Raw genomic sequence first — 24249 nt, 5'->3', positions numbered from 1 at the left:
GAAGGCGGTATGTGAGCCAATAGTTGCGGTCACAATATCACTTTCAATGGACTAATTTCAGCTCAATTTAAAAAATTAGGATTGAAATTAATCGAAACAAAATGAAAACGATTTTTATGTGCATGTTGGAAAGTAAAAATCAAACGAGTTATTCGAATTCATTCATGCTGCGGACGTTGTTTTTCGCTTTTGTTTATCCATTTTCGACGTGTCGTAATGTTTTGTCAGTCGATGCTCCTTCTGTTTTGTTGCTGTGAAAGGTCTACTTCCTCTTCATCAACTGACGGCTAGTTGCCTCCATCCGCAGTGAATGGACGAGACTATCTGACTTTTTGTCTAAAAGAAATGTTCACGGTGTCTGATGTGGACGCAGATGTGTGTACATTACAATTGTCTTTATACAGAGAGAGAGCCAATACACATTCACGTAAAAAGTATATGGACAGTAGTTGATGGTTTTCGCTTCATGTGTATACACATCGCATTTGGTGCGGTGAAGGGGGAAAGAGATTGTCTCTTTGGTATGTGCGCTGTGTATACTCTGTGTATATATGAATCGCTCGTTTTGACTCGTCAGCTTGTGGGAAAAAGCTTTTAGCGCGGACTGGCAGTGATGTCGTGATGTGATTGACACGGACCGCGGTCGCAAAGTTAAACTCGATACGGCTAGAAGCAGTGGGGGAAAGGAGCGAGAGCTAAGGGGGCTAAGAGAAAAAGAGAAAAAAGAAAGAGGAATGACCACCCCCGTGTATTTTTTCTATATGTATGTGTGTGTGTATATACCAACAGTACTGTATTTGTTGTTGTTACAAATAACCGGCCAACAGCGGGAGTCCGCCACATCAGTTTGACACGTACGCTAGCTTCTCTTTTTTCAAACTTTCAACAAATGTTTAGATGAGTTCCCAGCTATTCTATTTAGCCTTCTTTTTTTTCTATAGACATTCATTTCTTATTTTTTCTCTTTGAAAGGTCAAAATAGTCAAACTGAAAGCTCATCCGCAGATTAGGATGGAAAACTATGACTTTGATTTCTGTTGATTTAACCAAAAGTTAAAATGTGTAACGACATTCTATTAAAGCCGATGCTTCACTGCATTATTAATTATTAGTTTGCAACAGATCGAGTATTTTCTAGAAAGCAAGCCAATTTCAACCTGTGAATTTTTGATTGAAAATTTAAATTTTCCGCCGAGTGTCGCATTGCTTTTTGATCAAATAAACTAACTGGCAATGTCGAACTTTTATTGTGCCAAAGAAAATCCAGACGACGTCATTCCTTCAGTTCAGTTGTCCGTTCAACCATTTATAGAAATCCTGCACGTGAAGTAATTAATGTCATGTCATACCAAATAAGTGATTGACAGTCTTCTGTACAGTTAATTTCTTATACATATTGTCTAGGCGGGGAAAACCTTAATTTCGATATTATTGACAGTTTTCTCCACCAGAAACTAAAGCCGAACCTTCCAAAAAATGGATAAAGCTAACGAGTCTATCGATAACGTCCCGTCAAGCCTGGACGACGAGCAGCAAGCACTCCAACAGACAACCAAGGCTGAAGATTGTAGCAGCCCAAATTATTTGACCATTGAATCAGCTGAAGTAGCGAATGCAAATGATGCATACTCTCCTGCTCTCCAACTTGAAAGCTCACTTAATGAATCAGCCAATGACAGTTACGTACAAGTTGAAGGCCTTTTGAAGTTGCCACAACTGGAGAGCACAAGAATCAGCGTCACTGATGCAGATTTGAGCAAAGTGCAATCAGAGTCTGGTGACTCCCAAAACCCTTTGAATGCTGGGTTTGTCAAACCTAATTTTGATAATCAGTCTTCTTCAAAGTTGGATCCAAATGAAATTTCGGTATTTATGGAGTCTGATTTTGATGCAGGTACGTAGCCATATATGACTTGAAATATTTTGTTCAGATCTAAAATTTTGTGTCTATTTATCAGGCCAACAAATTATTGAGTCAGAAGACAATGCCCAACCTACTTTAGGCACAGATTCCAACATGGAATGTTTGAATGAATCCATAAAGTCTGCATCGGAAAATCAAGGTAATAAATTTTAAATTATAACTTATGCTTATCATACCTTAACAGTGTTTTTAATCAGAGCCCACTGATTTGGTAAAACATGAATCAACTGACAATATCCTTCCTCCTGCAGGTTTAGATACAAGTGTTGTTGAGCTTAATGATTCTGCATTATCTATTTCTGAAAATCAAGGTGAAGAAATTTTCAAAATTTCCATTCAATTATTACTTATTTGTGTCCCTTATTTAGAGCTTAATCAGCATGTTGAGGCAGAAGATAGTATTCTACCTGTCTCCGAAGGAGATTCTTCCGTGGAAGTTTTAATGAACACTTCTATTGCACTTCAGCTAAACCAAGGTGCAATTTCCCAAAATGTTAAATAGAAACCAATAATAAACTTTGATGTCATATTTAGAACCTATTGAGGCTGTGCCGGAAAAGAGTGTTTTGCCAACAGGAAATGGTGTGCTAAAACAAAGTGATTTATTAAAGGATAATAGCGTATCAGATAAGGAACCAAATGAAGAAATAGTGAATGAGATTTCTTCCTCGATACATCAGGGTACAGCTTTCCAAGTAACGGGAATGACAAAATTTTATTTTATTTGTCTTATTTTTTTCGTTTTAGAGCTTCTTAATGTTGAGAAAAATACATCTGTGAATGGTGTAGAAGATCCGTCTGAAAATGTTAAGACCAATGATTCCGATGAGGGTCATTTGAATGATGAGACAACGAATTCTGATCCAGAGGTCGAGCAGCTGATGAAACTTCCGGAGACAGTCTCTCAGCTTACCAGTAAAGACGGAGTCAAAGTTTATCTAGTTGGAACAGCTCATTTCAGTCTGGAAAGTCAGGAAGATGTTGCCAAGGTAAAAACTTTCAATGTCTTTCTTTTGTCTGATAAAATATTTTTTTCCCCTACTTGCAGACAATTCTCATGACACGTCCTCGAGTTGTTGTCGTCGAACTCTGCGTTTCTCGCCTCAATATTCTTCGTTTTGACGAGAAAACCATTTTGGAAGAGGCTAAAAACCTAAATATGGGTAATTAAACGAAACAATCGCTAAAATTGGATTCATGTATTTAATTTGAGAAATATCTTTCGTCATTTTAGAAAAAGTAAGGTCGACCATCAAGCAGTATGGAGCTGTTCAAGGCGCATTGTATCTGCTCTTTTTATCTACATCGGCACACTTGACTCGTCAGCTGGGAATGGCACCAGGTGGTGAATTTCGCCGGGCCTACCACGAAGGTCGTAATGTTCAAGGCTGTCGAATTCATTTGGGCGATCGGCCAATTCATGTGACTCTTCATCGTGCTTTGGCTGCCCTATCGCTGTGGCAGAAAGCTAAGTTGGTTTGGCACTTACTCCTCAATCGAGGACCTATCAGCGCAGAAGAAGTGGAGCGCTGTAAACAAAAAGATCTTCTTGAAGAGATGCTAGAAGAGATGACTGGTGAATTTCCTCCACTCAGTCGGGTTTTCGTCCAAGAAAGAGACCTCTGCTTGGCTCATTCACTGCAACTGGCAGCTGCGGATGCCGCCTCCGAGGCCCGTTCCAATTCTCAGTTGAATGAACCACCGACAGTCGTGGGTGTTGTTGGTATCGGACATATTGCTGGAATTTCTCGTTACTTCGGGAAGGTTTCCGAGAGCGACGTAAGAAAAGTTATGAGGTAATATTCGTTGTACGAGTTTGAAAGGTTTTCTGTTTGATCAATTTTTCTTTCGTTTTACAGTATTCCGCCCCAGACGATGGCGAGTCGTGTATTTGTTGTCTCATTCAAATTGTCCATGTTGAGCATTGCGTGCTACGGATGTTACAAGGTTATCCCCAAGGTTCTTCCTTCCCGTTTAAACGTAATCGATTTATCTTCCATTCGTCAATACATCTTTTCGCGTTAGGAATTAGGACAAAATTCCATTTTCAGGTAAACTGAACACACGTTTATGTACTATTCGATAGTTGCTAACAAAATGTCTTTTCTGTTTTTAGTCGATTTTTTAGAAAAGGTTTGTGTTTTGGGTTTGGCCATGGATTTAGAAGTGGAAATACGAGATGATTACGAACATGTAGATGAGGATTTGTTGTATACACCTGTGAATATTTCCGGACGTGGCGTCGCCGAAGTGATGTTTTCGGAGCAGTTCGAAGGGTGTGCGTGCTCTGGGGCTTGCGGTGTCCATTGCGGTTGTGTTAGAAACAGAATGCCTTTTTACTATTCCGGTGGTGGTTTGACGGATTCGGACAATCCACCTGACCTGATTTATGAGTGTCATGTTAATTGCCAATGCGAATCCAAGTGCTCGAATCGTTTAGTTCAAAAGGGACCGCATGCGGGACTCGCGTTAATGGATGCCGGTCCAAAAGGAATCGGCTTACACTGCAAAGTGGATCTGTTGAAAGGTGCGTTTGTTTGCGAGTACGCTGGAGAAGTTATCGGAGCAGAAGAGGCCCGACGAAGATACGCCTTTCAAAAGGAGTTGGGTCGTCGGAATTACATCTTTGCCCTGCGAGAGCATTTTGGCAAGGAGAATTGCCCGACCCTCACATACATCGACCCTTCTTCCATCGGTAATATTGGTCGATACATTAATCATTCGTGCGATCCCAACCTTTTGATTGTTCCTGTTCGTACGGACACTGTCGTCCCTAAACTGTGCCTCTTTGCACGACGAAATATTTCTGCCCTCACGGAATTGACGTTTGATTACGGTGGAGGTATTGAACCCATCCAGGGTGTGCCGGACGGATGGAGCGGCGGAACAGTCTGCCAATGCATGGCTTCTGTTTGCCGCCACTTTTTGCCTTTTGATTATTCCCTAGGCTGAGTCGTTGCCGTTTCATAAGAGTTAAAATATGTTTGTTTCAATTTCTTCCCATTAATAGTCTGATTAATAACCGGTTCTAAACTCTTTCATTGATAATTTAATTGCTTAAAATGTATGTGGATAATTTGGAAATTTTGGAACATGTGCATTATCATAAATGTGTGGATTTATTAATACATTACGTCTTCAAAAATAGAAAATTACGTTACGCCTTCGCACAGCGAAATAGAATTTGTGGATGGTAGATGTCGTGGGCATCGTTGTTTTGATGTAATTTGGAAAGTCGTCTGCTGCTGCTAGGCAGACGAAAGTCAGATGAAGGTCAGAATCAGTCAAATACTGAATCAGGTCACTTTGAGAGCCTGATTGTTCTAGTCAGAGGACATTGTAAATTTGTGACATTGTTTTAGTTGCTTAGCCACTGTGAAGAGACATTACAGCTAAGTGATTGATAGGTAAGTCAATATTTACGATTTTTATTCACGTTATCGATGCATGTGTTTGAAAATAAGTCAGCCTGACCACTAAACAAGCGTTAGGAAATCACAGTTCTGCTTATTAAGAGCCTCCACATTACTGTAGATGTTTTATGTACATATGTATATTGGATGCAATTGTTGGCAATCATCCTTAGAAATCACGTGAATGAAAAAGTGATCTGTCAAGCCATCTTGAGTTTTGACTCCTCCACCATTGACAGTTTTAAAATTTCTTTAATAAGTGAACACATTTTATCCTATTACTATGAATCCCCCAAAAAATTGTCATCAAAGTAATATTCAAAGGCCATCACTGCTTCTAGTGTACCTGTGGCAAATGCCACCAGTGCTATCAGAATAATGAAAATATTTTTGGTTAGCCAGAAGCACCCGAAAGACTTGTGCCAAAAGGTGATTATATCTAGGGTGGGAGGGAAAATGAGGCATACAAAAGTGCAAGTGAGAGCTCCAGCCAGTGACATCAACAGGTCCAAGTTTTCTGTGATCAAAGCCACCAACACTGCCAATGGTTGAGCAACCCAAAAGAGATTTGTGCATGAGAAAAATTTGCATTGAACAGTCTTATTTTGTTTTATAACCTACCACTAGAGACGAAGAGAGTAGCTCGAATTCCAACTTTGGCAAACATTCGGCTTCGTTCATTGCTGTAGCGTCTGTCGATTGTTGGCCCTGTGATCTCTACGGCGGCGTGCAATTGATTACCGTAATTAATCAATAGTGCGATGATGAGTCCAATTTTGACTACTTGACATATCCTGTTAAAAGGAGATAGTATAAAACATTGATCGCTTTAAAATTCTCATGGATTGATTCAATTACACATCTTCTTTGGGTAAATTCATGGTGATGCTGGGGTATGTAATGTCTCCGTATTTCAAGTAGCCATAGAAACCGACGGCAAAATAAAGACAGCTGATGATTACCATTCCCGTATTGAGAACACCATTCCATCCTCCAAAATTCTGTGTCGTTCGCATGTTGTCATGTAGTGGCAGGGCTTGTGTAACGCCTTCGAAGGCGAAGATAACTGTTCCATAGTAGAGCAGCATGTAGGAAGGTTTAGAAAACGCTGGGCGCTCTGTGACGTGAGGCAAATCATCCTTGAAGATGTAGACAAACAGAACGATCAAGCTGAAAGCTTTAATTCCGCTCGCAAAATACGAGAGAGTGTGTAGAAACTTTTCATTTTGAATGCAAGCCATTACAAGAGCAGGGAGGCTCATTATGGCCGTCCAGTGTCTGATGGTCCACTCGTTACCCGGGGAATAATAGCTCACCAACTAAACGGGATCACCAATAGCGTACAAACAACTGAATTCATTGCATAAATGAATCGAGCTCTTACCTGTCGTAAATAGTAGCCGGCGAATAGAATAAAGACGGAACAAAAAGCCAATTCTTTGAAGAACACAGAAACTTTGATTAACCTCCTGTAACACAATAATTGTTTTCACTGTAGGCACAGGGAAGTCGTTTAATATGTCTGGTAATTTATTGCTTTGTTACCTGGCTATTGTTGCGCATTTGCCTATTTTCCTAGATCCAGTTAGGCAGGCTGTTTCAATAGCTTGGGGATAGTCCATCGCCATGTCTGGATCACCACATCGCGACTTTAACTCTGCTGTACATTTAACAAGCAAATGCATGCAGTGGATAGAGAGAATCGCCATGATGGGGACCCCTATGGATCCGCCCACTATCCCGGCGTCTTTAAACGCGGCTGGGATAGCGAAAAGACCAGGACCCAAATTGGCTTTAATCAGATATATTAAAGTTCGTCCTGTCCTATTGACATTGTCATGATGAAGAATGAGAGTGTATTCAAATTTAATTTCAATTTCAATACTTACGAGAGGGTGTTAGAGTAATGACTTCTAGTTGAAACGCTTCTGTTCAGAGTAATGCGTCTGCTGCTGGTTGACGTTCCAGGTGTCGTACTTGGAATTCCGCTGCCACTGCTAGTGTCGCAGCTTTCTCTCTTATTATAGAAATCTAATGTCTGATCTCGGGGTAAATTCTCTCCACTGTCGTTGGCAACCAAGTCGATGCTGAACACTGTTGACTTCATTTTGTGACTTTTGAAGGGCAACTCAGACCTTACAAAGTTTGCGGCTTTTATACATTCGTCCGTGAATTGTACTCTTTATTAATCTCAGCTTATGGTGCAATGGGCGGTAGCATAACTAAACTCGTGATCAAACGAATCTATCCTACGCCAATTGTGTTTTACATATTATTAAGTCTTAAATTTAAGATTACACTCAGAAACCCCGTTTTACAATGGGCCGGATTAATTCCAAATAACGTATTTGTGCGTTAAGATAGGGCTATCATATTTTGGTCTCTGACGGCATATTTATAGACTCTTAGGGGATTTCGAGATGGGGAGATCCGTGCTAACCACGTGATCAGTCACAGTAGAATGTTCGAGGTGTTTATATATTAGTCAGTGTTGTTTTATTTTCTTATATTTCAACGCCAACACCCAGATATAATTTGACCTATCGCAATCTGCGAACGAAATCGATGATCCCTGGCTGGAATCGATTTACTGATTTCTGCTTCAGTCCCTCTTCTGAGTTCCAAAAAGTGATCACGAGCCCGATGTAATTTTCTTTCTCTATCTCATTTATTATCTAGGAATTTATCTTAGATAATTGTATTCAGTGTGCCAAGTCTACTATTAAAGTACTGTGCAATTGCTAGGTGCTTTAGCCAGGTCGGATGTCATCATGCACTTAAAAAGCTGGGATGATATGAAAGAAATGGGAGACGGTGCAGCGTTTTGCGACAACCACACAAGCGCTGAGCGTGAAGCGGACAGGTTTCTCGCGTCAGCCAAGTCACATCAAGGTGACCTCTGGTTGTCAAGGCGACCGACTATTTGAAGAGAAAATTTGGTTTTCATTTTTTTGGGGGAGCTCACAAGAGCGTAGAATCTCGTCTCTTGATTCTCGCATGGCTAATAAAGTGAAGTTTGTTTGTCACTGAATACTGGAATCATGACCGCTCCTTCCTCGGGCTCACTTTGCTCTCTTCTGTTTTCTCGGTTACCGAATTTGAAAAGAGAATTGGAGCCGCCACTCTGAATTGGATCCTTTTTTATTTTCTCCCTCCGTGTTGTCTGGCTCTTTTGGTTGTTGACTGTGTGTCTTCAGACGAGCTTTTGGCAAGTTTCATGTCGTCATTAAGCTGGCTATATAAGAAGGTTTGATGCTTTTGATTCAGGAGTCCAGTGATAGCTGCCCTGCCACTCAGTCCAGGTCTCAATATTTAGGAACGTGGAATTTTCTTCGCCAAGTCGGCTCTTCTTTTCGCCAATTTCTACTCGGCCGACCCAGTCGTCGCCGTTGTCGTGAAACTACCAGCAAAAACAGCAGTATCAGGTAAACGTAATGCTAGGACTTATGAGATCAACATTTATTAAAGCTCAGCATCATAGAACAAGAGGCAAATAAGTAGACGAGCCTTATCAATTGTCTTATTATGACAGTTGTGAAGGCAACAACTCCCAAACTCTTAAGCTCGTATTTAATCCATTGGTTAAATATCAACCTCATTGACGCATTCTTTTGTTTATTCCCCTCTGAGAAGTAGTAAATCTACCATAATGACGGTGGCGTCAGAGAGATCAGAACGATCAGAGAGATCCATTGGAGGAAGTGGAAGCAATCGAACTGTGACGGGTCCAGTTCAGACCCGCGTTTTGTTGCTCAACGATGGCGATAATACGGAGCATATCCTTTATCGACTCCAAAAAGGTAATGTTTACATAAGACATACAATATACGGCTTTTTTTTTAAATTCTTATTTCTTCTTTATTTTTAGGCTGGAAGCTTCAGTTCCGTCTAGGGCCATCGTTGCTAGGCAGAAGGATTCGCCTGTACGTGAACCACCCGGTAGCGGATGAAGATGGAAATGTAGAATTCTTCGAGCGGACTCAATATCGTCAAGTTGAGTGGCAACATGATAGTCGCAACAAGGACGACGACACTGCCGTTTATGCCGACATCCCGACCATCGCACCCGGATCTTATCACTATTATTTGATCGATCATGAAAGGTTAACTACACCCTCTTTGTTTTTCAGATTTAGCTTGGTGTTTCGATTCCTTTCCGGTGTTCACGTTTCTCTTTTTCTTCAACGTTTACTAATCAGCGAGGATCCGAAACCCTGCGGTTCCGGCTTCTTCCTCGTCGATCCCGTTCTCACCTACGGCTATGACGACGAGATCTTGCCAATTGACTGTATTCATTGCCAAACGGTCCTCACCAAATGTCTGGGTCCATTCAGCCAATGGGAGGATCGACTCAGAGTTGCCAAAGAATCCGGTTACAATCTCATTCATTTTACTCCAGTTCAGGTTAGATTACTTTGATTTGACTTTAAAAAATCATTTGATTTCTACATTTCCTTACAATTCCCTATAGGAATTGGGGGGCTCAATGTCTTGCTACTCCCTAAAGGATCAGCATCGTTTCAATCCCATGTACTACGATGAAGGACGAGAGTATACCATGGAGGATGTGGCCAAATTGGTCCAAAAAATGCGCAACGAATGGAAGGTGAGTTGTATGGACATAGAAAAGCGCCAGGAAATTATTCTGATGCTGTCGTTTTACCTTTCAGATTCTCAGTATCAGCGACATCGTCTTGAATCACACCGCCAACGACAGCCCATGGCTACAAGAGCATCCGGAGAGCACTTACAATCTCATCAATTCGCCTCACTTACGCCCTGCTTACTTATTCGATCGACTCCTCCATTACTTGGCCGTCGATATTGGAGCTGGTAAATACAACGATCGAGGCATTGATACTAGCATCACCAACGAAGATCAAATTGAGGTATACTATAATATTTATTACGTGACTAGGAGAAATTGCTTAAACAAGATTTCTCTTTGGGGAATAGAATATCGGTCGACTGTTGCGAGAACAACAAATCCCGTCGCTTCGCCTGCATGAATTCTTCCTTGCCGATGTGGAAGCTTTGGTTGCCGAATTCCTGGAAATGATGGACGAACGTTTGGCCCTGAATGAAATCCCAGCTCTTTGTGCATCCGTCTCATTGAAGCTCATCCAGGATCCTCAGTACCGACGTTTCAAGACAACTGTGGACATGGATACGGCTTTGGATTTATATAATACTCCCAGGTTGTATTATTCACATCCCATATTGCCGGGAACCCTTTTCTTATTTTTCAGGTGTTTTTTTAGGAGCGAAGCCTACGACGAAGAGACTCGTCGTCGAATCAGCGCCGACAAATTCCGTTCGGCAATTGAGCAATTGAATGGCGCCAAGTATAACGAGATTGAGAGCCATTTGTCATCGGCCGTGAACAACATTCTTTCCGCCGTTCGCTACGAGAGGCTCCAATGGGATGGCCCGAAACTGAAACAAGTGTCTGCCCAGCAGCCATTAGTTACTCCGTAAGAAACTTGCATGCATAATCCTGTCATTTTCAATTAATAAATTTTCTATTACTGGTATTTTCCAGATATTTCTACAAAACGACTACGCACACTTTAGCCGAAGAGGAGGCAATTATGTTCACTCCCGAAGCAGCTTTTATCATGGCTCACAATGGTTGGGTGATGAACGACGATCCCCTACGTAACTTTGCTGAACAGGGCTCAAACATCTACATCCGTCGAGAGCTTATCGCTTGGGGCGACAGCGTGAAATTGCGGTAAAAAAACTGATTGTATTTTGGACGAGATTCAAGTTGTTTGCGTCTGGTTGCCTTTTGATTGCCCGTTATCTTATCATACCTATATTATTTCCTTTATTAAACAACAACAACAACATAAATAAATAAATAACTCGCAACAAACACGATGACGCAGCTATGGAGAAAGGCCGGAAGATTCCCCTTACCTGTGGGAACACATGCGTCAGTACACCGAAGAAACGGCCAGCGTGTTCCATGGCATCCGTTTGGACAATTGCCATTCAACCCCCATTCACGTTGCCCAGTATTTGCTGGATGCCGCTAGGAAAGTGCGCCCGGATCTCTATGTCATCGCCGAACTGTTCACTAACTCTGATCGCACTGACAACATCTTTGTTAACCGTTTGGGCATTTCATCCTTGATCCGCGGTATATAAATGTCTCGGTTATGGATTCCATTATATTTCTAGTTACTCAAATATCTAAAATTTTTTCCATAGAGGGAATGTCGGCTGGCAATAGCCACGAACTCGGCAGACTGATCCATCGATTCGGTGGTGATCCTGTTGGAGCGTTCATCCAGCCCTTGGCTCGTCCTCTCCAGCCATCCATCGCCCACGCCATTTTGTTGGATCAATCGCATGACAATCCTTCGCCTGTTCAGAAGCGATCCGTCTACGATTTACTACCTAGTGCAGCCCTTATCAGCATGGCATCGTGTGCCACCGGAAGCAATCGTGGTTATGACGAACTCGTTCCACATCACGTAAAAAAACAACACTTTGTTCTTTTTGTTATGGAGAAACTGAAAATTCATTTGATTTTCATAGATTCATGTGGTGAAGGAAAGCCGACTTTATGCTACCAGCTCCGAGTTGCCGGGCCCATCTAGCTCTTTGGATTTTGGTATCATCAAGGCCAAACGTGCACTCAACGATATGCACTTGGAACTGGGCACTGCTGGCTATTCGCAAGTCTATGTCGATCAAATGACAACTGACGTGGTGGCTGTCACTCGTCACTGCCCAGTGACTCACCAGTCCATTGTTCTGGTGGCTCATACGGCATTCAACCATCCGGATGAAGGCGCCCAGCAAGGATATATAAAACCTCTAGTCCTGGATGGACGCGTTGAAGAGGTGGTCTTAGAAGCTCAAGTTGTCCACAAAAACTTTAAGTAAGGCTTTCTGTAACCTATACTCTAATTCGTTATTTTAGTTAACTTTTATTGTTTGTGGTTATTAGTCAAGGAGGTTCCCGTTTCGTGTCTCCTAATGGCCACAAACCGCATCCTGGTCGGATCAACGGTTGCGATGAATATCAGTGCAATGTCCGTCAACGAGTTAGAGTGGAAGATTCGCAAATGCTCAAACGGATCAGCGATGGTTCGTCGGATGCATCCGGCAAAACGGTTTTGCATTTCCACGATTTCTTCCCCGGCTCTGTTGTGGCCATTAGAGTCAGTTTGACTTCAGAGGCTCAGTCGGCTGTTGTTCACCTTCGCAGTCTTCTCACTGGCTTGGCTCTTCCCATCTTGCCTTCAACAGCCACATCGCCAACGGTTCCCACCAGCGCCAACTTGGAAGACTTGCAACGAGCTCTTAGTTCCATGACGCTGGTCGATTTGAATATGGCACTTTATCGCTGCCATGAAGAGGAAGTGGAGGACGGCCGTCCCGGTTCCTACGTAATACCAGGCAGCGGTCCATTCAACTACTGCGGTCTCCAGGGTGTCATGTCTCTACTGAGTGACATTAGACCCAAAAATGATCTGGGCCACCCATTGTGCGCCAATCTGAGAGAAGGCGATTGGCTGTCGGCTTACGTTGGCAATCGACTTATGCAGCATACAGGAACGGCCGAGTTGGGACGTTGGTTGGAAACTGCATTGAGCCCATTAAGTAACCTGCCCCGGTTCCTGGTTCCTTGCTACTTTGATGCCGTCATTACAGGAACGTATCTAGTTCTTCTGGAACGAGCCTGGTCGCTCATGTCGAAGTAAACTATTTCCAAAGTAATTCAATTCTCTATTTCTGTTACTATTTGAATGTTTGTTTTTTGTTTAGATTTGTCAACGAAAGTTCTACTTTTGTTAAAGCTCTGGCTTTAGGATCCGTTCAATTTGTCGGCCTAATGGGCAATGCTCGATTGCCCGAATTGTCGCCATCTTTGGCACCACCTGTGCCCCCCATCCGGATTAGAAATGGCCAGCAGGAACAAGCTTGCGCCACCATCTCCGCTGGTAATGCAATGTGCAAATGTGAAACGATCGAATTGCTGTGTTTTATAATTCTGTACTTGTTTTCACAGGTCTTCCTCACTTTTCGGTCGGTTACATGCGCAATTGGGGAAGAGATACGTTCATCTCGTTGCGTGGTCTTCTGTTGTTGACTGGTCGTTACCAGGAAGCACGCTACATCATTCTGGCATTTGGAGGTTGTCTCCGCCACGGTTTGATTCCAAACCTGTTGGATGGCGGTTCCAAAGCTCGTTTCAATTGCCGTGACGCGATTTGGTGGTGGTTGCAATCCATTTGCGATTATTGCCGTCTGGCTCCCAGGGGTCACACGATCTTGGACGACGCCGTTACCCGTCTCTTCCCTGATGATGAATCGCCTCCGTTGCCAGCTGGAGCCAAAGTATGATTTGATATTAAATCACTAGTAGTATTAACAATTCATGAAATTATATAATTTCTTTTTTAATTAATTAACAACAGAATCAGCCGCTGTGCGACGTGATGCAAGAAGCCCTTCAACGCCATTTCCAGGGTGTAGAATTCCGCGAACGTAATGCTGGATTCGCCATCGATCGCGAAATGTTGGATGCAGGCTTCAACAATAAGGTCGGCGTCAGCGTCGAAACTGGATTTGTTTTCGGTGGCAACGCCCATAATTGCGGAACTTGGATGGACAAGATGGGATCAAGCGCTAAGGCCGGTAACAAGGGAGAACCAGCAACTCCTCGTGACGGTTCTGCTGTTGAGATCGTTGGCCTTTCTCGCTCCGTCGTTGGATATTTGTGGGAATTGTTTACAGCTGGAACTTATCCGTACGCCGGCGTCGAGCGGGTTAACGAAGACGGAACTAAGACTCGCTGGACTTACGACGAATGGGCTCGTCAAATTGATCGCAACTTTGAGCGACATTTCTGGATTAATGTCGATCCAGAACCAACGGCCGAACCCCATCCTGAGCTTATCAATCGTCGAGGCATCTACAAAGATTCTTATATGGCATCCAAACCCTGGGCTGATTATCAATTGAGACCTAACTTTGTGGTCGCCATGGCTGTGGTAAGAATAACGGATTTCTATCATTTTTATCTTTCTCACATTAACTGTTTCATTACGTTTACGTTTAAAGGCTCCGACCATGTTTACACCATCGAGAGCATGGCAAGCATTACAAATGGCTCTTCAGCACTTGTTAGGACCATTGGGCATGGCAACTTTGGACAATTCTGATTGGTCCTACCGACCAGATTATTGCAATTCGGACGAAGGAGATGATCCCAGCACGGCTCACGGTTTCAACTACCACCAAGGACCCGAGTGGCTCTGGCCAGTTGGTTTCCTACTCCAAGCCATGCTTTATTTCGCTCCATTGGTCGGCGGAGTCTCCGAACTCAGAAAAACCATCCGCAAAGTCAAGTCTATTTTATCGCGCCACTTTGTCGAAATTCAACAATCGCCCTGGCGCTCACTTCCCGAGCTTACCAATAAAAATGGCAAAGTCTGTAATGATTCGAGTCCAGCTCAAGCCTGGTCTATGGCCACCATTCTCGAGGTGATGAAAAAAAAATAAATATTACAATTTTTGAATTTAATGTACTAACTTGGTCATTTTGTCACTTTTCAGGTTTTGCATGAACTGGACAATATCGAACATAAACAGAAACTAAGCATCACCGCATTGTGAACTTAGAATTGTGATTGAATTCTTTTGTTGCCCCGGGGTCCTTAGTTGCTTTTCAGAATTCGAAATATACGCAGTTCTATTACTAGGGAAAAAGAAGAAGAGAGTAGTTTAAACTTATGTTTCCCACCTTCAGCCGCACCCGTACATTATATTATTAGCGTTTTCCCACTTCAGCGCATGTGTTGTTCTTCCACAATTTTAAAAACATTTTTTGTCGATTTAATTATGTTTGTTATTCACTTGGTGGAGAATTCTATTATGCCGCTTTCCAAAAGCAGTGTTGTAATTTGTAGCAATACACGGCGTCATGCCTGCTAGTGAATATACTCGTTCTTTTTGCCTCAACTCAAATTTTGTCATAAAATTAGTGTACCAACGAGTTTGGTTTTCAATCGCTAGGTGGCGCTGAACGGTAAATGTAGTTCTGCCGTTTGCCGGTTTGGAAATTTAGATTCGTCTGAAACGAATTTGTTTCTCAGCTGCCCGCGCGATTGCAACTGTAGAAACGAGTTAAAAACATGTCTAGTTGTCTTAAAGGAAATCTTTCTGGCTTTTCTCTTCTCGGATTGCGTGAAGTAATTCCAGATCAGACAGGCATAGAACAATGGAAGGAACTATTACTGAATACGGGTAATTCAAGTGAACTTGTTGAGCTACACCGGCTACAGTTCTTTCTTTTTCAACCGAAACGGTGTCGCTTTTCTTAAACACTGACCTGTATTCTGTTTTAACCAGGTGGAACTCATTTGACACTCCAAGATATTAAACTACCTGAAGGTTGCACAGCAGGAGGATACTGTTTCACTGATTCCAATTCAACTGTCACTCGGAACCGTTTCATATGCTGGTACAGCTATCATTTACATAATTTAAATGCTGCTGTAAGTAAGACTCATTCTGTATTATTTGTTTTGAACAGGCAAATTTCCAATGATGTCCTGGAGCTAGTAGAACACAGTTTAGACTTGAACTTACACGGCAACTGTCTTCGAATCAGATTTCAAGGCCTTCCATTATTAGAGGGGACATCCATTCATGAAACAAAAAATAATGTAGTTATTCTCGTCTCCACCATATCTTCAGTTCATCGTTTGGTTCTACCACATCCAAAAAAACACAATGATCCTACAGCATTCAACTCAATGGGGACCAACATTTCTGTACCATCCATCTTTACTGAAGCATCCCTTCCCTGGTTGAGGGAATCATTGAGCCACCAGGTCATCAACAGCACCGCCACCAATTTTTCACTCCCCAGCACTGCTGCATCTTACTTTTCTGGAAAAAGTAAAGAAGCATTGTTTGCTTTGGCAAACACTTCGTCGATTTCTCTCATTCGTATGGGTCAATCTCCTTCGGCAGTTACCACATATAATTTGCAGCCTTCCTCAAATTTATCACGTTTACTTTCTGGTTACCTGCCTACTGTGTTAAGAGGAAGCTCATCACAGGAAAACGAAGATACTACGGCAAGCATTTGTTTATTGCCGACAAATGACGACGTTCTTGTGCTGGCCGTCAGCAAAGGCTTGAAATTGCGAATTTGGTCAGCAGCAACCCAGGAGTGTCGTTTGGAGTTCGATTTGGTTGAATTCTTCGGAGACAAATCAGTCAAGCAGCTTGGCTCTCTTCACAGAATCCGGTGGTGTCCTGACGGCGTCGACTTCAAACTGGTCGTCTTCTCGTCCTTTGGCAAGAATAGATCTTTTCTTCTCATTGATCTACAGACGGGCCCTACACTCAAGCTCAATTTCCAGTCATCCGTTACTGCACAACATAGTCGTTTAATCGACTTCAGCCTGACTTCAAATCACCTTTATGCACTATGGAGCACTTCGCGGGGTGAATATCTGTTGGAATTCGCCGAAACGACCCTGCTAGAGTGGCAACAGGTTGCGTTGGAACCTGGCGTCGATTCGGAAATTGAATACGACGATACCGTCGTTGACCCTAAACAAGCGTACATGCAGGCACTTTTCAAACCGGGCGTATTCTCGATTTCAACCTTGAGTAAGGCTCTGCAAGCTTTTGATCGTTCGGCATCGACAAGTAGGAGGAGACCTGGAGATATAAAAGAAGACATCATTATGGCTATCGAGGTTGAACTGAAAGAGCAGATTTCCGATGCAGATGATGTGACAGAAGAACTTTATCTGCAACTTTCGGCCAAATACTGGGCCCAATTCTACGCCTATGCTGTTCAGTATCATTTGAAGCGGCCAATTCCTGTTGGTTTACTCATTGATGACGAAACTGGCTTCCATGCTCTACTTAAACGAGGAATGGTTTCATTTTTGCGTCCGTTGGATCTGGTTGAGAGTTTGGTTTTGCAACGAGGCCGTCGCTGGGATATGCAGCCATTTTCGAGTGGAATTGCTTCGCTTTTCGGGGGTCAGCAATCAACTTCTGGCCTTACTGCTCTGCTCGAGGTAACATTTCTTTTATTTGTTGTGTACATAGATTTTGACGAATTTTGTTCTTTTACAGATTCTGTTTGTGGTCAGCGATAGTTTGTCAACGGAGCAAATAAAGCGCTTTGATCAATCAATGTTTCAGTTGGAAAGTGCAGATCAAATTGCCAGGGATATTGCTGATGAACTGCTGGAGAACGAATCAATTAATTTGCTCAACGCTGTCCAAATGGCTTTGTCTTCTGTTGACATTTGCCTGGCCTTGTCTGTTCTTCTCCAACAGCTCAGCGTCGGCATGAATGGAGGCGATCCCAAATTTGGCGAAGTTTCCTTCAATAATAAAAGTTCCTTTCGTTTGCTTTTCAATGGAAGTCTTGGATTGGGAGCATTAGCCGAATCATCCCGACAGATGGCTGATTTAAGGTAGTAATTCAGAAAATGTTTCATTACCTTTTTAAATTAAAATGATGTTACTTTCGCAGGTTGGAATTGTGTCGAGATGTACTGATTGTACAGCAGTTGCTTATATTAACACAGAAGAAGCTTCAGCTGCGTCCCGAAGATGCCGAAACCATTCGCTCAGAGTTCCTCCCTCGTAGCGTCCCCCTGGCTCACGCCTACTATGCTTTATCTTGGTTATGCCACTTCCCGGCCCAAACGGTTTCCAATTCCCTCACCGAACAAAATATTCGCACAATGGCTTTGTTGGGATTCAAAAAATCTCAAGAGTCTTACGGTAAGTTTGAAAACATCTAAATTTCCCATTTTTCCAAATTGAAATAATACTGATTAAACAATTCCATAGCGACTTTGCCGTGCAAGAGCTTGGTTGAACTCTTCCTATCCTTGGATGGAGGTCAAGCTGTACGAGAAATGGTCCTGCAGGAAGAAGATGCTGCTGAATGGACGTCCTCTTGGTTAGATGTTTTCCCACACTTTATGAAAGCCATTGGCCAGCTGCTTTGGCCCATTGGAAATCACATGACTTTCATGGAATTTCTGATGGAACGCTTCCAACCCTTGGCCGTACAGGGATACGTCCGCCTGCAACAGAACTGGTTTGTAAATATTGTACTTCAATATTAGATGCGTTTATTGATTTTTTTAAATGCAAATTCCGCCCAGGTGTGAATGGAATACGTGCTCTCGAAAATTTCTGATGGCTGTCGCACTTGTGGCTACCGGTGAAGGAGATAAAGCCAGTAAGTGGATGCTTGAAGCTGCTGAAGGAATCATCAAAGAACAACTTCTTCACTCGATTGTCACAAAGGGAGCGAATGAAAGTGGTGACGCTGGAAGTCGTGCTGATCCGGTGATGCGCTTTCATCTCATATGCGTCCAATTGTTAGAGCAGGCGGGACTATGCAGTGCTGCTCTTCGTGTGGCTCTTGTAGCCCTAAACAGTAGTAAAACGGACGACCCCCTTTTGCCTACAATATGGTCGATTGTTGCCAAGCTTCATTTGAACTTGGGCCACTATCAGGTAATAAATCAAACGCATTTTATCAGATTTCACGCCCTTACGTATCCATTCACTGCTAATAGGAAGCATACGAAGCCATCGTAAATAATCCGGATAGCAGTCAGCGACCTGAAACTCTTGGACGTCTGGTCAATATTTTGCTGGAACGCAAGCAGATGGATATTCTTTTAACTTTCCCTTACGCCGGATTGGAATCAGAATTGGAAAAAATTGTGGAGAGAAGGGCTCGCTCATCAGATGTTCTATCTATGACGCTTTATTACTCCTTTCTCTATGCATTTCACGTCCGCCAGGGTAAAATGCGCAAAGCTGCCGCTGTGATGCACGAACAGGTAATGTGTACTATCAACCACTTTAGGCCTTGGATCACCGTTACTGATGTAATTTGTTTCATTAAAGGCACTTCGATATGGATGTGAAGGAGAGTCAGCCAAAATGGTCAAATGTCTTTTGGCTTGTCTCAACGCCCTGCGCCTAGTCTCTAGACAGGAAGCCTGGTTGGTTAAACCAGTAACTACGTTGAATCGTAAGGATTCATCAGAACCGTTTAGACATACGGTTGACGTCATCGAGTATGCTGATATTGAAAAAGAATATGAACTCAGCTACGCTTGTATCAATCTTGGACAGTCAATCACATCTCTTTCTCCTTCGGACGTGGTAGCGCTTTTGACTTCACGCAACCGCTACGAATCGGCACTGCGCATTGCCAGGATCTTTGACGTCAAAGGTATTTTTTATTATTGTTATTACCTTGTCAGAAGTACATTAAGCATGTTTTTCTGCTTGTGTGACTTAAGATACGTCTCCGGTCGTGGAACACTTGGCCGCCAATTGCGTGGCCCTATCGAGAGAACGGGCCAACGAGGATGAAGCCTGGATTTGGTTGTCTCTGAATCAATCGTCTGGAGTAGGCAAGGCTTCAGAGCAAGCCTGGCGGTTATTAGAGAGGATCCTACCAAAAGCAGAAGGAGGGGACAAGCAAACCCGCTGTCATCGTGCAGCGGCCAAAAAAATCCTCGGTTTAGATTGCACCTTGCCTTATTGGTTGGCCGCCAGCTACAAATTGAGGAATCCAGGAGAACTTATCAGCATCTATCATCAAGCAGGGCTTTTAGAAGATGCAGCTCAGGTATTTATAGTTTTTATTGGAATTATTTTAAATAAATATAGATTTAACGGATTCTTTGCCTGACTTTTAATAGGTAGCTCTAGAATTGATGGATGCGATGCTGGGAAAAGGGAAGGAGTACTTTGGATTCGACAGCAACCCGCTCCAGATCAACGCACCTCCTGTATGGATGCCTTACACAGTTTTCGATCGTTTAATCATGGAATTGGAAGCCAACTGTAATGATTCTACCTATAAATCGGTAAATGCTTGTTTGTTTATTTTTTTCTTCTACCTATTATTTATTGAATGTTAATTCATTTTTATGTTTTGACTTTCAGTTACTGAATGACATGAAAGGCAAATTGCACGCTTACTTCCAAACAGCTGAACGTGTTAGTCGCTCTTTTGTCGAGTTATCCATGTCTTAGCTTTCTTTCTTTTTTTATTAATAAAACCCTGAATTTTGTATTACCATTTCAACTGTGTAATAAATACTGAGATTTCCTCGACTTGGAAAGAATGAAAAAAAATTAACAGTAATTTTCCTTGTAAATATTTTGCGGAAGGTTGTCAGCAAACAAACATTTGTTTGTTTCCTCGACCATGACGCTGACGCAAAAGAATTGGACAGATTTTGTTATTTCACTCAAATTGTAAGTTGAACAACGTCATTTTTTTTACATCCAGTTTTGTATGGTTAGTCCTCAGTCATTTAATCAATTAATCAAATATTTCACCTGATTTTAAAAAGAAATTGTTGGTTTGAATCATTATTAGCGTAGCCTCTTATTAATTTCTATAAAAGATGAATTCAAAATTAATGACAATATCATAGACATTTTATCAAATGCAAAAGTAGTTTGACTAATGTGATTTTTAAAATCTGTGAGATTCTAACGGTTAATGGTTAACCTAACTGTTCCCTTGAGAAAGTAGGCGATTAAGTATGGCGACCTGGAAGTGTCTCGACCCGGAAGACCTTGTCCGTATGTCCCGTATAGCGGAGGGGTAGCAGGTCAGAATTTTTTACTATTTGGAACGAGGTACCGTTTAAGTGTGGTAAAACATATAAACCAAAATAGGTCAAACAGCCTCCGTTTGAGGAGAAAGTTTGAGCCTATAAAAATCGACGAATAAACATATAGTTCTCAAAGTTGTTGTGGTTTCCGGACAAACTCGCCTAGGTATAAAATGTGAGGTGTTGCTAGTTGTATGCACAGAATTCATCTGCCCACGGAAGAACTTGATCGCTCTTTTCCGCTCCTCAATCGAATTTGTTTTCAATTTCTTCAGTCTCTTTTTACACATTTCGGTAAGTCATTCACAATTAGGCCTACAGTATTTTTTTTTAAGTTCACTCTTAATTTGTATTTGTTTAACAGGCAAAATGATGAAAACTATTTTGGCAATGGCTGTCCTAGTTGCTGTTCTCAGCATGGAGATTTTGGCGGCTAGTTTAAATTCTCCTCAAGTTCAGGAGGAGACTCCTGCAGAAGAGCGTACGTTTGGCTTGTTAGCCCTGTTCGCGATCTGGCCTGCCATCAAAGGCTTCTTCAAAAGTATTTTTGCTCCCGCAGCCGTTACCTACTAGAGGAAAAATCAACTTCAACTTGACACTCGTCTACATCATGTTTTCAATCTGCATCTGTTTTTTTCCTTACGAGATGTAAATAACGTATCGCATAATCGGAATCAAGGTCAATTCAAGGGAAGTTTTTTTTCCCGTATCCTTCTTTGAACTGCCATTCAATGTGCTGTGCGCAAATACAATGAGCGATAATTATTCCTGACAGGGATACTTGCAATAAAATCTCATGTACCACTCATTTTTTTTTTACTCGCATGAGCTTCTATTTAAATTTAAAATTTGCTACGTGGGGGTGGGACTAGACGGTTAACATAGTTTAATCTTTTAAACAATTCCGACTCGCATAGATTCCGTTCAAATTGTCGTCGCCATTATAGCGAGACATCTAGGGGAACAATTATATATTTCTTTGTTGGTCATGTTGATCAATTCTTAGCAGTCGTCTGCTTCATTCTGTCATACGTGAACGTGATAGCTGAAAGCTGATACCGCAGACTTCTGTAGTCTCTGATATTACCACACTGTTTTGGTTTCGGATTTTGGCTTTATTGTGTTGGTTGATTCGTTACTTACTAAGACCATGATGTAGTTCGAGAGGCTAAATACGTAGATATAGATCTGGAAGCTTATCTTTTGATTTTTAACTTAGATCAATTACATTTTTAAGGTGTGAAGGGGTATATAAGCTGACCAGATGCAAGGTAGTTTATCATGAGAAATAGTCACCTCCTTGATTACATGGGCGTGTCATTTGACTATTTTGAGATATTTACTTGATATTATATTTATATTTTGTGATATTGCAATTTCATCGCCATTCAGGCCAGAAAGTTTAATTTTTATCATACATGTGATAATGACAGATGGTTAGATCCAAATGCTTGACAGCATTTGCTAATGTAAACAGATTTCTTTTCAGCCTCATTCATTCTGTATTATATCCAGGTTCCTTTGGTGAGTAATGGAAATAACACTGCAGCTCATCCGAATAAAATGCATCAAGGGCAACGAAAGGGGAATGGAGCCATGGATATGCAAAGACTGGCTGGCTAAGGGGTTAAAGTTCTTTGAGATATATTGATGGGTGAACAAAGTTAGACATCCTCAATCATGTGAATGTTTCCTGAAAAGTTTTATAGAGTCACAGAAAATATTCCTTAAATTAGTTATTTTTTCATTGTGGGTGATTTAACAGAACATTTAAAGACAGTTATATATAATATTCCGTTTTTTTAACGATGGGAGTGGTAAATGTAATGGGTCGATTTGCATGATTCTCCAATAGGATATCTACTTCGATCCTAAGTCTTAACTCTGGATACCGGACGGTGGGTACATCCATCAAATTGATCCAGCAGAACGAAGTGCCTTAAAGTCGGAAAAGTTAGGCGGTTGCTTTCTACAGTATATGGAACGGCAGCGTGATCAACTTGTAGCCATCCTCACAGTAGGTTTAATCTATGTTAGAATATTTAACTTCTCATTTCTGTTTTATCTAATAATGAACTTTTGGTCCATTCGATGCAGGTTTTACTGATTAGAGAGTAAATCCGGGCTCTCGGTCAGTGTAGAAAAGGCGGTACGTGAAGTTTTCACCAACCTCGGAACTTGCAGAAGATCAGGCAGCTTGTCTTCTACCTATAAGTTACACACTAGTCACCTTTCCGTGCGATATGAAAGTGAAGGTTTAAGACGGTGAGGAGCGAAATTGGCCGTGAATTTTCCTGTTTGCGATTTGTTCCGACTTCTATTTTTATTTATTTTTAAATTCCCGGACAGTTTATTTTCATTTCTATTAAAATTTATTCTTTGTCTTAGGTTGGTATTAAGAAATTATTGAATATTTGTAGGGGATTTAGTTTGTTAGAGCCGCTGAACTGTAGAAAAACATTTTGTGCGCTTATAATGTAATGTAGGCTAAAGACCTCCTGTCATCCTGCATTTTTGGTCATTTGACTTCGTTAACACTTGGGACAAAATAATTTAACTGAAATACCTATTACTGTTCGAGTAGGATGAAATTTTTTGATGACTTCAGATCATAATATATCCGGGACCAGTTTTTAACTATTTTCATAAACATCCGCATGACTTGTTCCGACGAAAACTTTTATTTCTCCTTTTCTATCAAACTGCCTCCTTTCTAGGGTGTTTTATAGACTTTCTCGATTCGATTCTTATTTACTTTCGAAATTTGAGATTGAGTATTATTCCTTTAGTTTTACTCCCTGCTTTGTCCGTGTTTTCTCCTTATCTTTCATGGAAGAAGATTCACTTATACCTTTCAATGTTTAACAATTAATGGGTACATATCCTCCCCTGTCTTAACCCCTCCCCCCTCTTTTTTGTGTGTGATCCGTGTGCGTATTTTTTCGTCAGGACTGGAGAGTTTGGAAGTTGTGATGAGAGGGTATGTGTCTTAAGAAGTTAAAAAAAAGAAACAAGTTCCAGGAATGATTTAAATGTGTGTAACCCCTTCACACTCGTTTTTTCCGGCGTGTTGGAGTAAACGATGGATAAACTAATCGCTTTCTTTGTTTTATTTCAACACGAATGTTGTCTTTAACATGCAGATCAAGAGCGTTTATTTTAGCCGGATTATTGTTATTATTGTCGTATTACGGCTATTAGCGAGTTACTGAACGTCTTGTACTTTTTTACGTCTTTTGCTTTTTGGGTA

General features: G+C 41.7%; 4 protein-coding genes and 2 long non-coding RNA genes across 20 annotated transcripts; 5 read left to right on the top strand and 1 right to left on the bottom strand.

The window, feature by feature from the left end:
* Positions 1 to 1229: 1229 nt before the first annotated feature.
* Positions 1230 to 5076, top strand: LOC124191811. 11 transcript variants are annotated; one of them, XM_046584936.1, is made up of 11 exons: positions 1230 to 1328; positions 1439 to 1894; positions 1959 to 2063; positions 2176 to 2235; positions 2293 to 2400; positions 2459 to 2605; positions 2672 to 2913; positions 2973 to 3087; positions 3159 to 3720; positions 3784 to 3975; positions 4041 to 5076. In XM_046584936.1, the coding sequence occupies exons 2-10, from the start codon at positions 1477 to 1479 to the stop codon at positions 3947 to 3949; spliced, it is 1923 nt and encodes a 640-aa protein (XP_046440892.1). In that variant the 5' UTR covers positions 1230 to 1328; positions 1439 to 1476; the 3' UTR covers positions 3950 to 3975; positions 4041 to 5076. The 11 variants fall into 11 exon arrangements, with proteins under 11 accessions (XP_046440892.1, XP_046440886.1, XP_046440897.1 ...); XM_046584930.1 differs by having other exon boundaries at positions 2122 to 2235; XM_046584941.1 differs by having other exon boundaries at positions 1247 to 1328; positions 1405 to 1894.
* A 98-nt stretch (positions 5077 to 5174) lies between these two features.
* Positions 5175 to 15295, top strand: LOC124191713 (glycogen debranching enzyme-like). 4 transcript variants are annotated; one of them, XM_046584921.1, is made up of 19 exons: positions 5175 to 5331; positions 8605 to 8762; positions 8974 to 9137; positions 9206 to 9440; positions 9537 to 9741; positions 9809 to 9943; positions 10008 to 10226; positions 10294 to 10535; positions 10599 to 10811; positions 10880 to 11071; positions 11229 to 11482; positions 11554 to 11819; positions 11884 to 12230; positions 12299 to 13051; positions 13120 to 13295; positions 13364 to 13692; positions 13773 to 14348; positions 14419 to 14841; positions 14914 to 15295. In XM_046584921.1, the coding sequence occupies exons 3-19, from the start codon at positions 8987 to 8989 to the stop codon at positions 14971 to 14973; spliced, it is 4776 nt and encodes a 1591-aa protein (XP_046440877.1). In that variant the 5' UTR covers positions 5175 to 5331; positions 8605 to 8762; positions 8974 to 8986; the 3' UTR covers positions 14974 to 15295. The 4 variants fall into 4 exon arrangements, with proteins under 4 accessions (XP_046440877.1, XP_046440876.1, XP_046440874.1 ...); XM_046584917.1 differs by lacking the exon at positions 5175 to 5331 and adding an exon at positions 7954 to 7982 and having other exon boundaries at positions 8083 to 8762; positions 8971 to 9137; XM_046584920.1 differs by having other exon boundaries at positions 9206 to 9741.
* Positions 5339 to 7465, bottom strand: LOC124191914 (proton-coupled amino acid transporter 2-like). Of its 2 annotated transcripts, XM_046584959.1 has the most exons (6): positions 7227 to 7465; positions 6883 to 7161; positions 6722 to 6806; positions 6196 to 6656; positions 5959 to 6131; positions 5339 to 5875 (listed from the first exon to the last, which is right to left on the bottom strand). In XM_046584959.1, exons 1-6 carry the CDS (start codon positions 7442 to 7444, stop codon positions 5619 to 5621), a joined length of 1473 nt encoding a protein of 490 aa, XP_046440915.1. In that variant the 5' UTR covers positions 7445 to 7465; the 3' UTR covers positions 5339 to 5618. The 2 variants fall into 2 exon arrangements, with proteins under 2 accessions (XP_046440915.1, XP_046440923.1); XM_046584967.1 differs by lacking the exon at positions 5339 to 5875 and having other exon boundaries at positions 6300 to 6656.
* A 73-nt stretch (positions 15296 to 15368) lies between the features above and the next one.
* LOC124191795 (nuclear pore complex protein Nup160-like) lies at positions 15369 to 20490 on the top strand. The gene is made up of 12 exons (XM_046584925.1): positions 15369 to 15603; positions 15709 to 15820; positions 15893 to 17402; positions 17461 to 17807; positions 17867 to 18120; positions 18190 to 18442; positions 18510 to 18867; positions 18930 to 19199; positions 19267 to 19597; positions 19668 to 19999; positions 20073 to 20240; positions 20320 to 20490. Exons 1-12 carry the CDS (start codon positions 15492 to 15494, stop codon positions 20407 to 20409), a joined length of 4137 nt encoding a protein of 1378 aa, XP_046440881.1. The 5' UTR covers positions 15369 to 15491; the 3' UTR covers positions 20410 to 20490.
* Positions 20491 to 20881: 391 nt separating this feature from the next.
* On the top strand, positions 20882 to 21807 carry LOC124191702. The gene is made up of 2 exons (XR_006873498.1): positions 20882 to 21293; positions 21364 to 21807. It is a non-coding gene; the product is annotated as an uncharacterized LOC124191702 (long non-coding RNA).
* A 218-nt stretch (positions 21808 to 22025) lies between these two features.
* Positions 22026 to 24094, top strand: LOC124191680. Its single transcript, XR_006873496.1, has 2 exons — positions 22026 to 23016; positions 23097 to 24094. It is a non-coding gene; the product is annotated as an uncharacterized LOC124191680 (long non-coding RNA).
* The last annotated feature ends 155 nt before the right edge of the window (positions 24095 to 24249 follow it).

Source organism: Daphnia pulex, chromosome 1 (genome assembly GCF_021134715.1).
Source record: "Daphnia pulex isolate KAP4 chromosome 1, ASM2113471v1".
Classification (NCBI taxonomy): Eukaryota; Metazoa; Arthropoda; class Branchiopoda; order Diplostraca; family Daphniidae; genus Daphnia; species Daphnia pulex.
The sequence above is the reverse complement of the archived record's forward strand: the minus strand, read 5'-3'. Positions and strand labels throughout refer to the sequence as shown.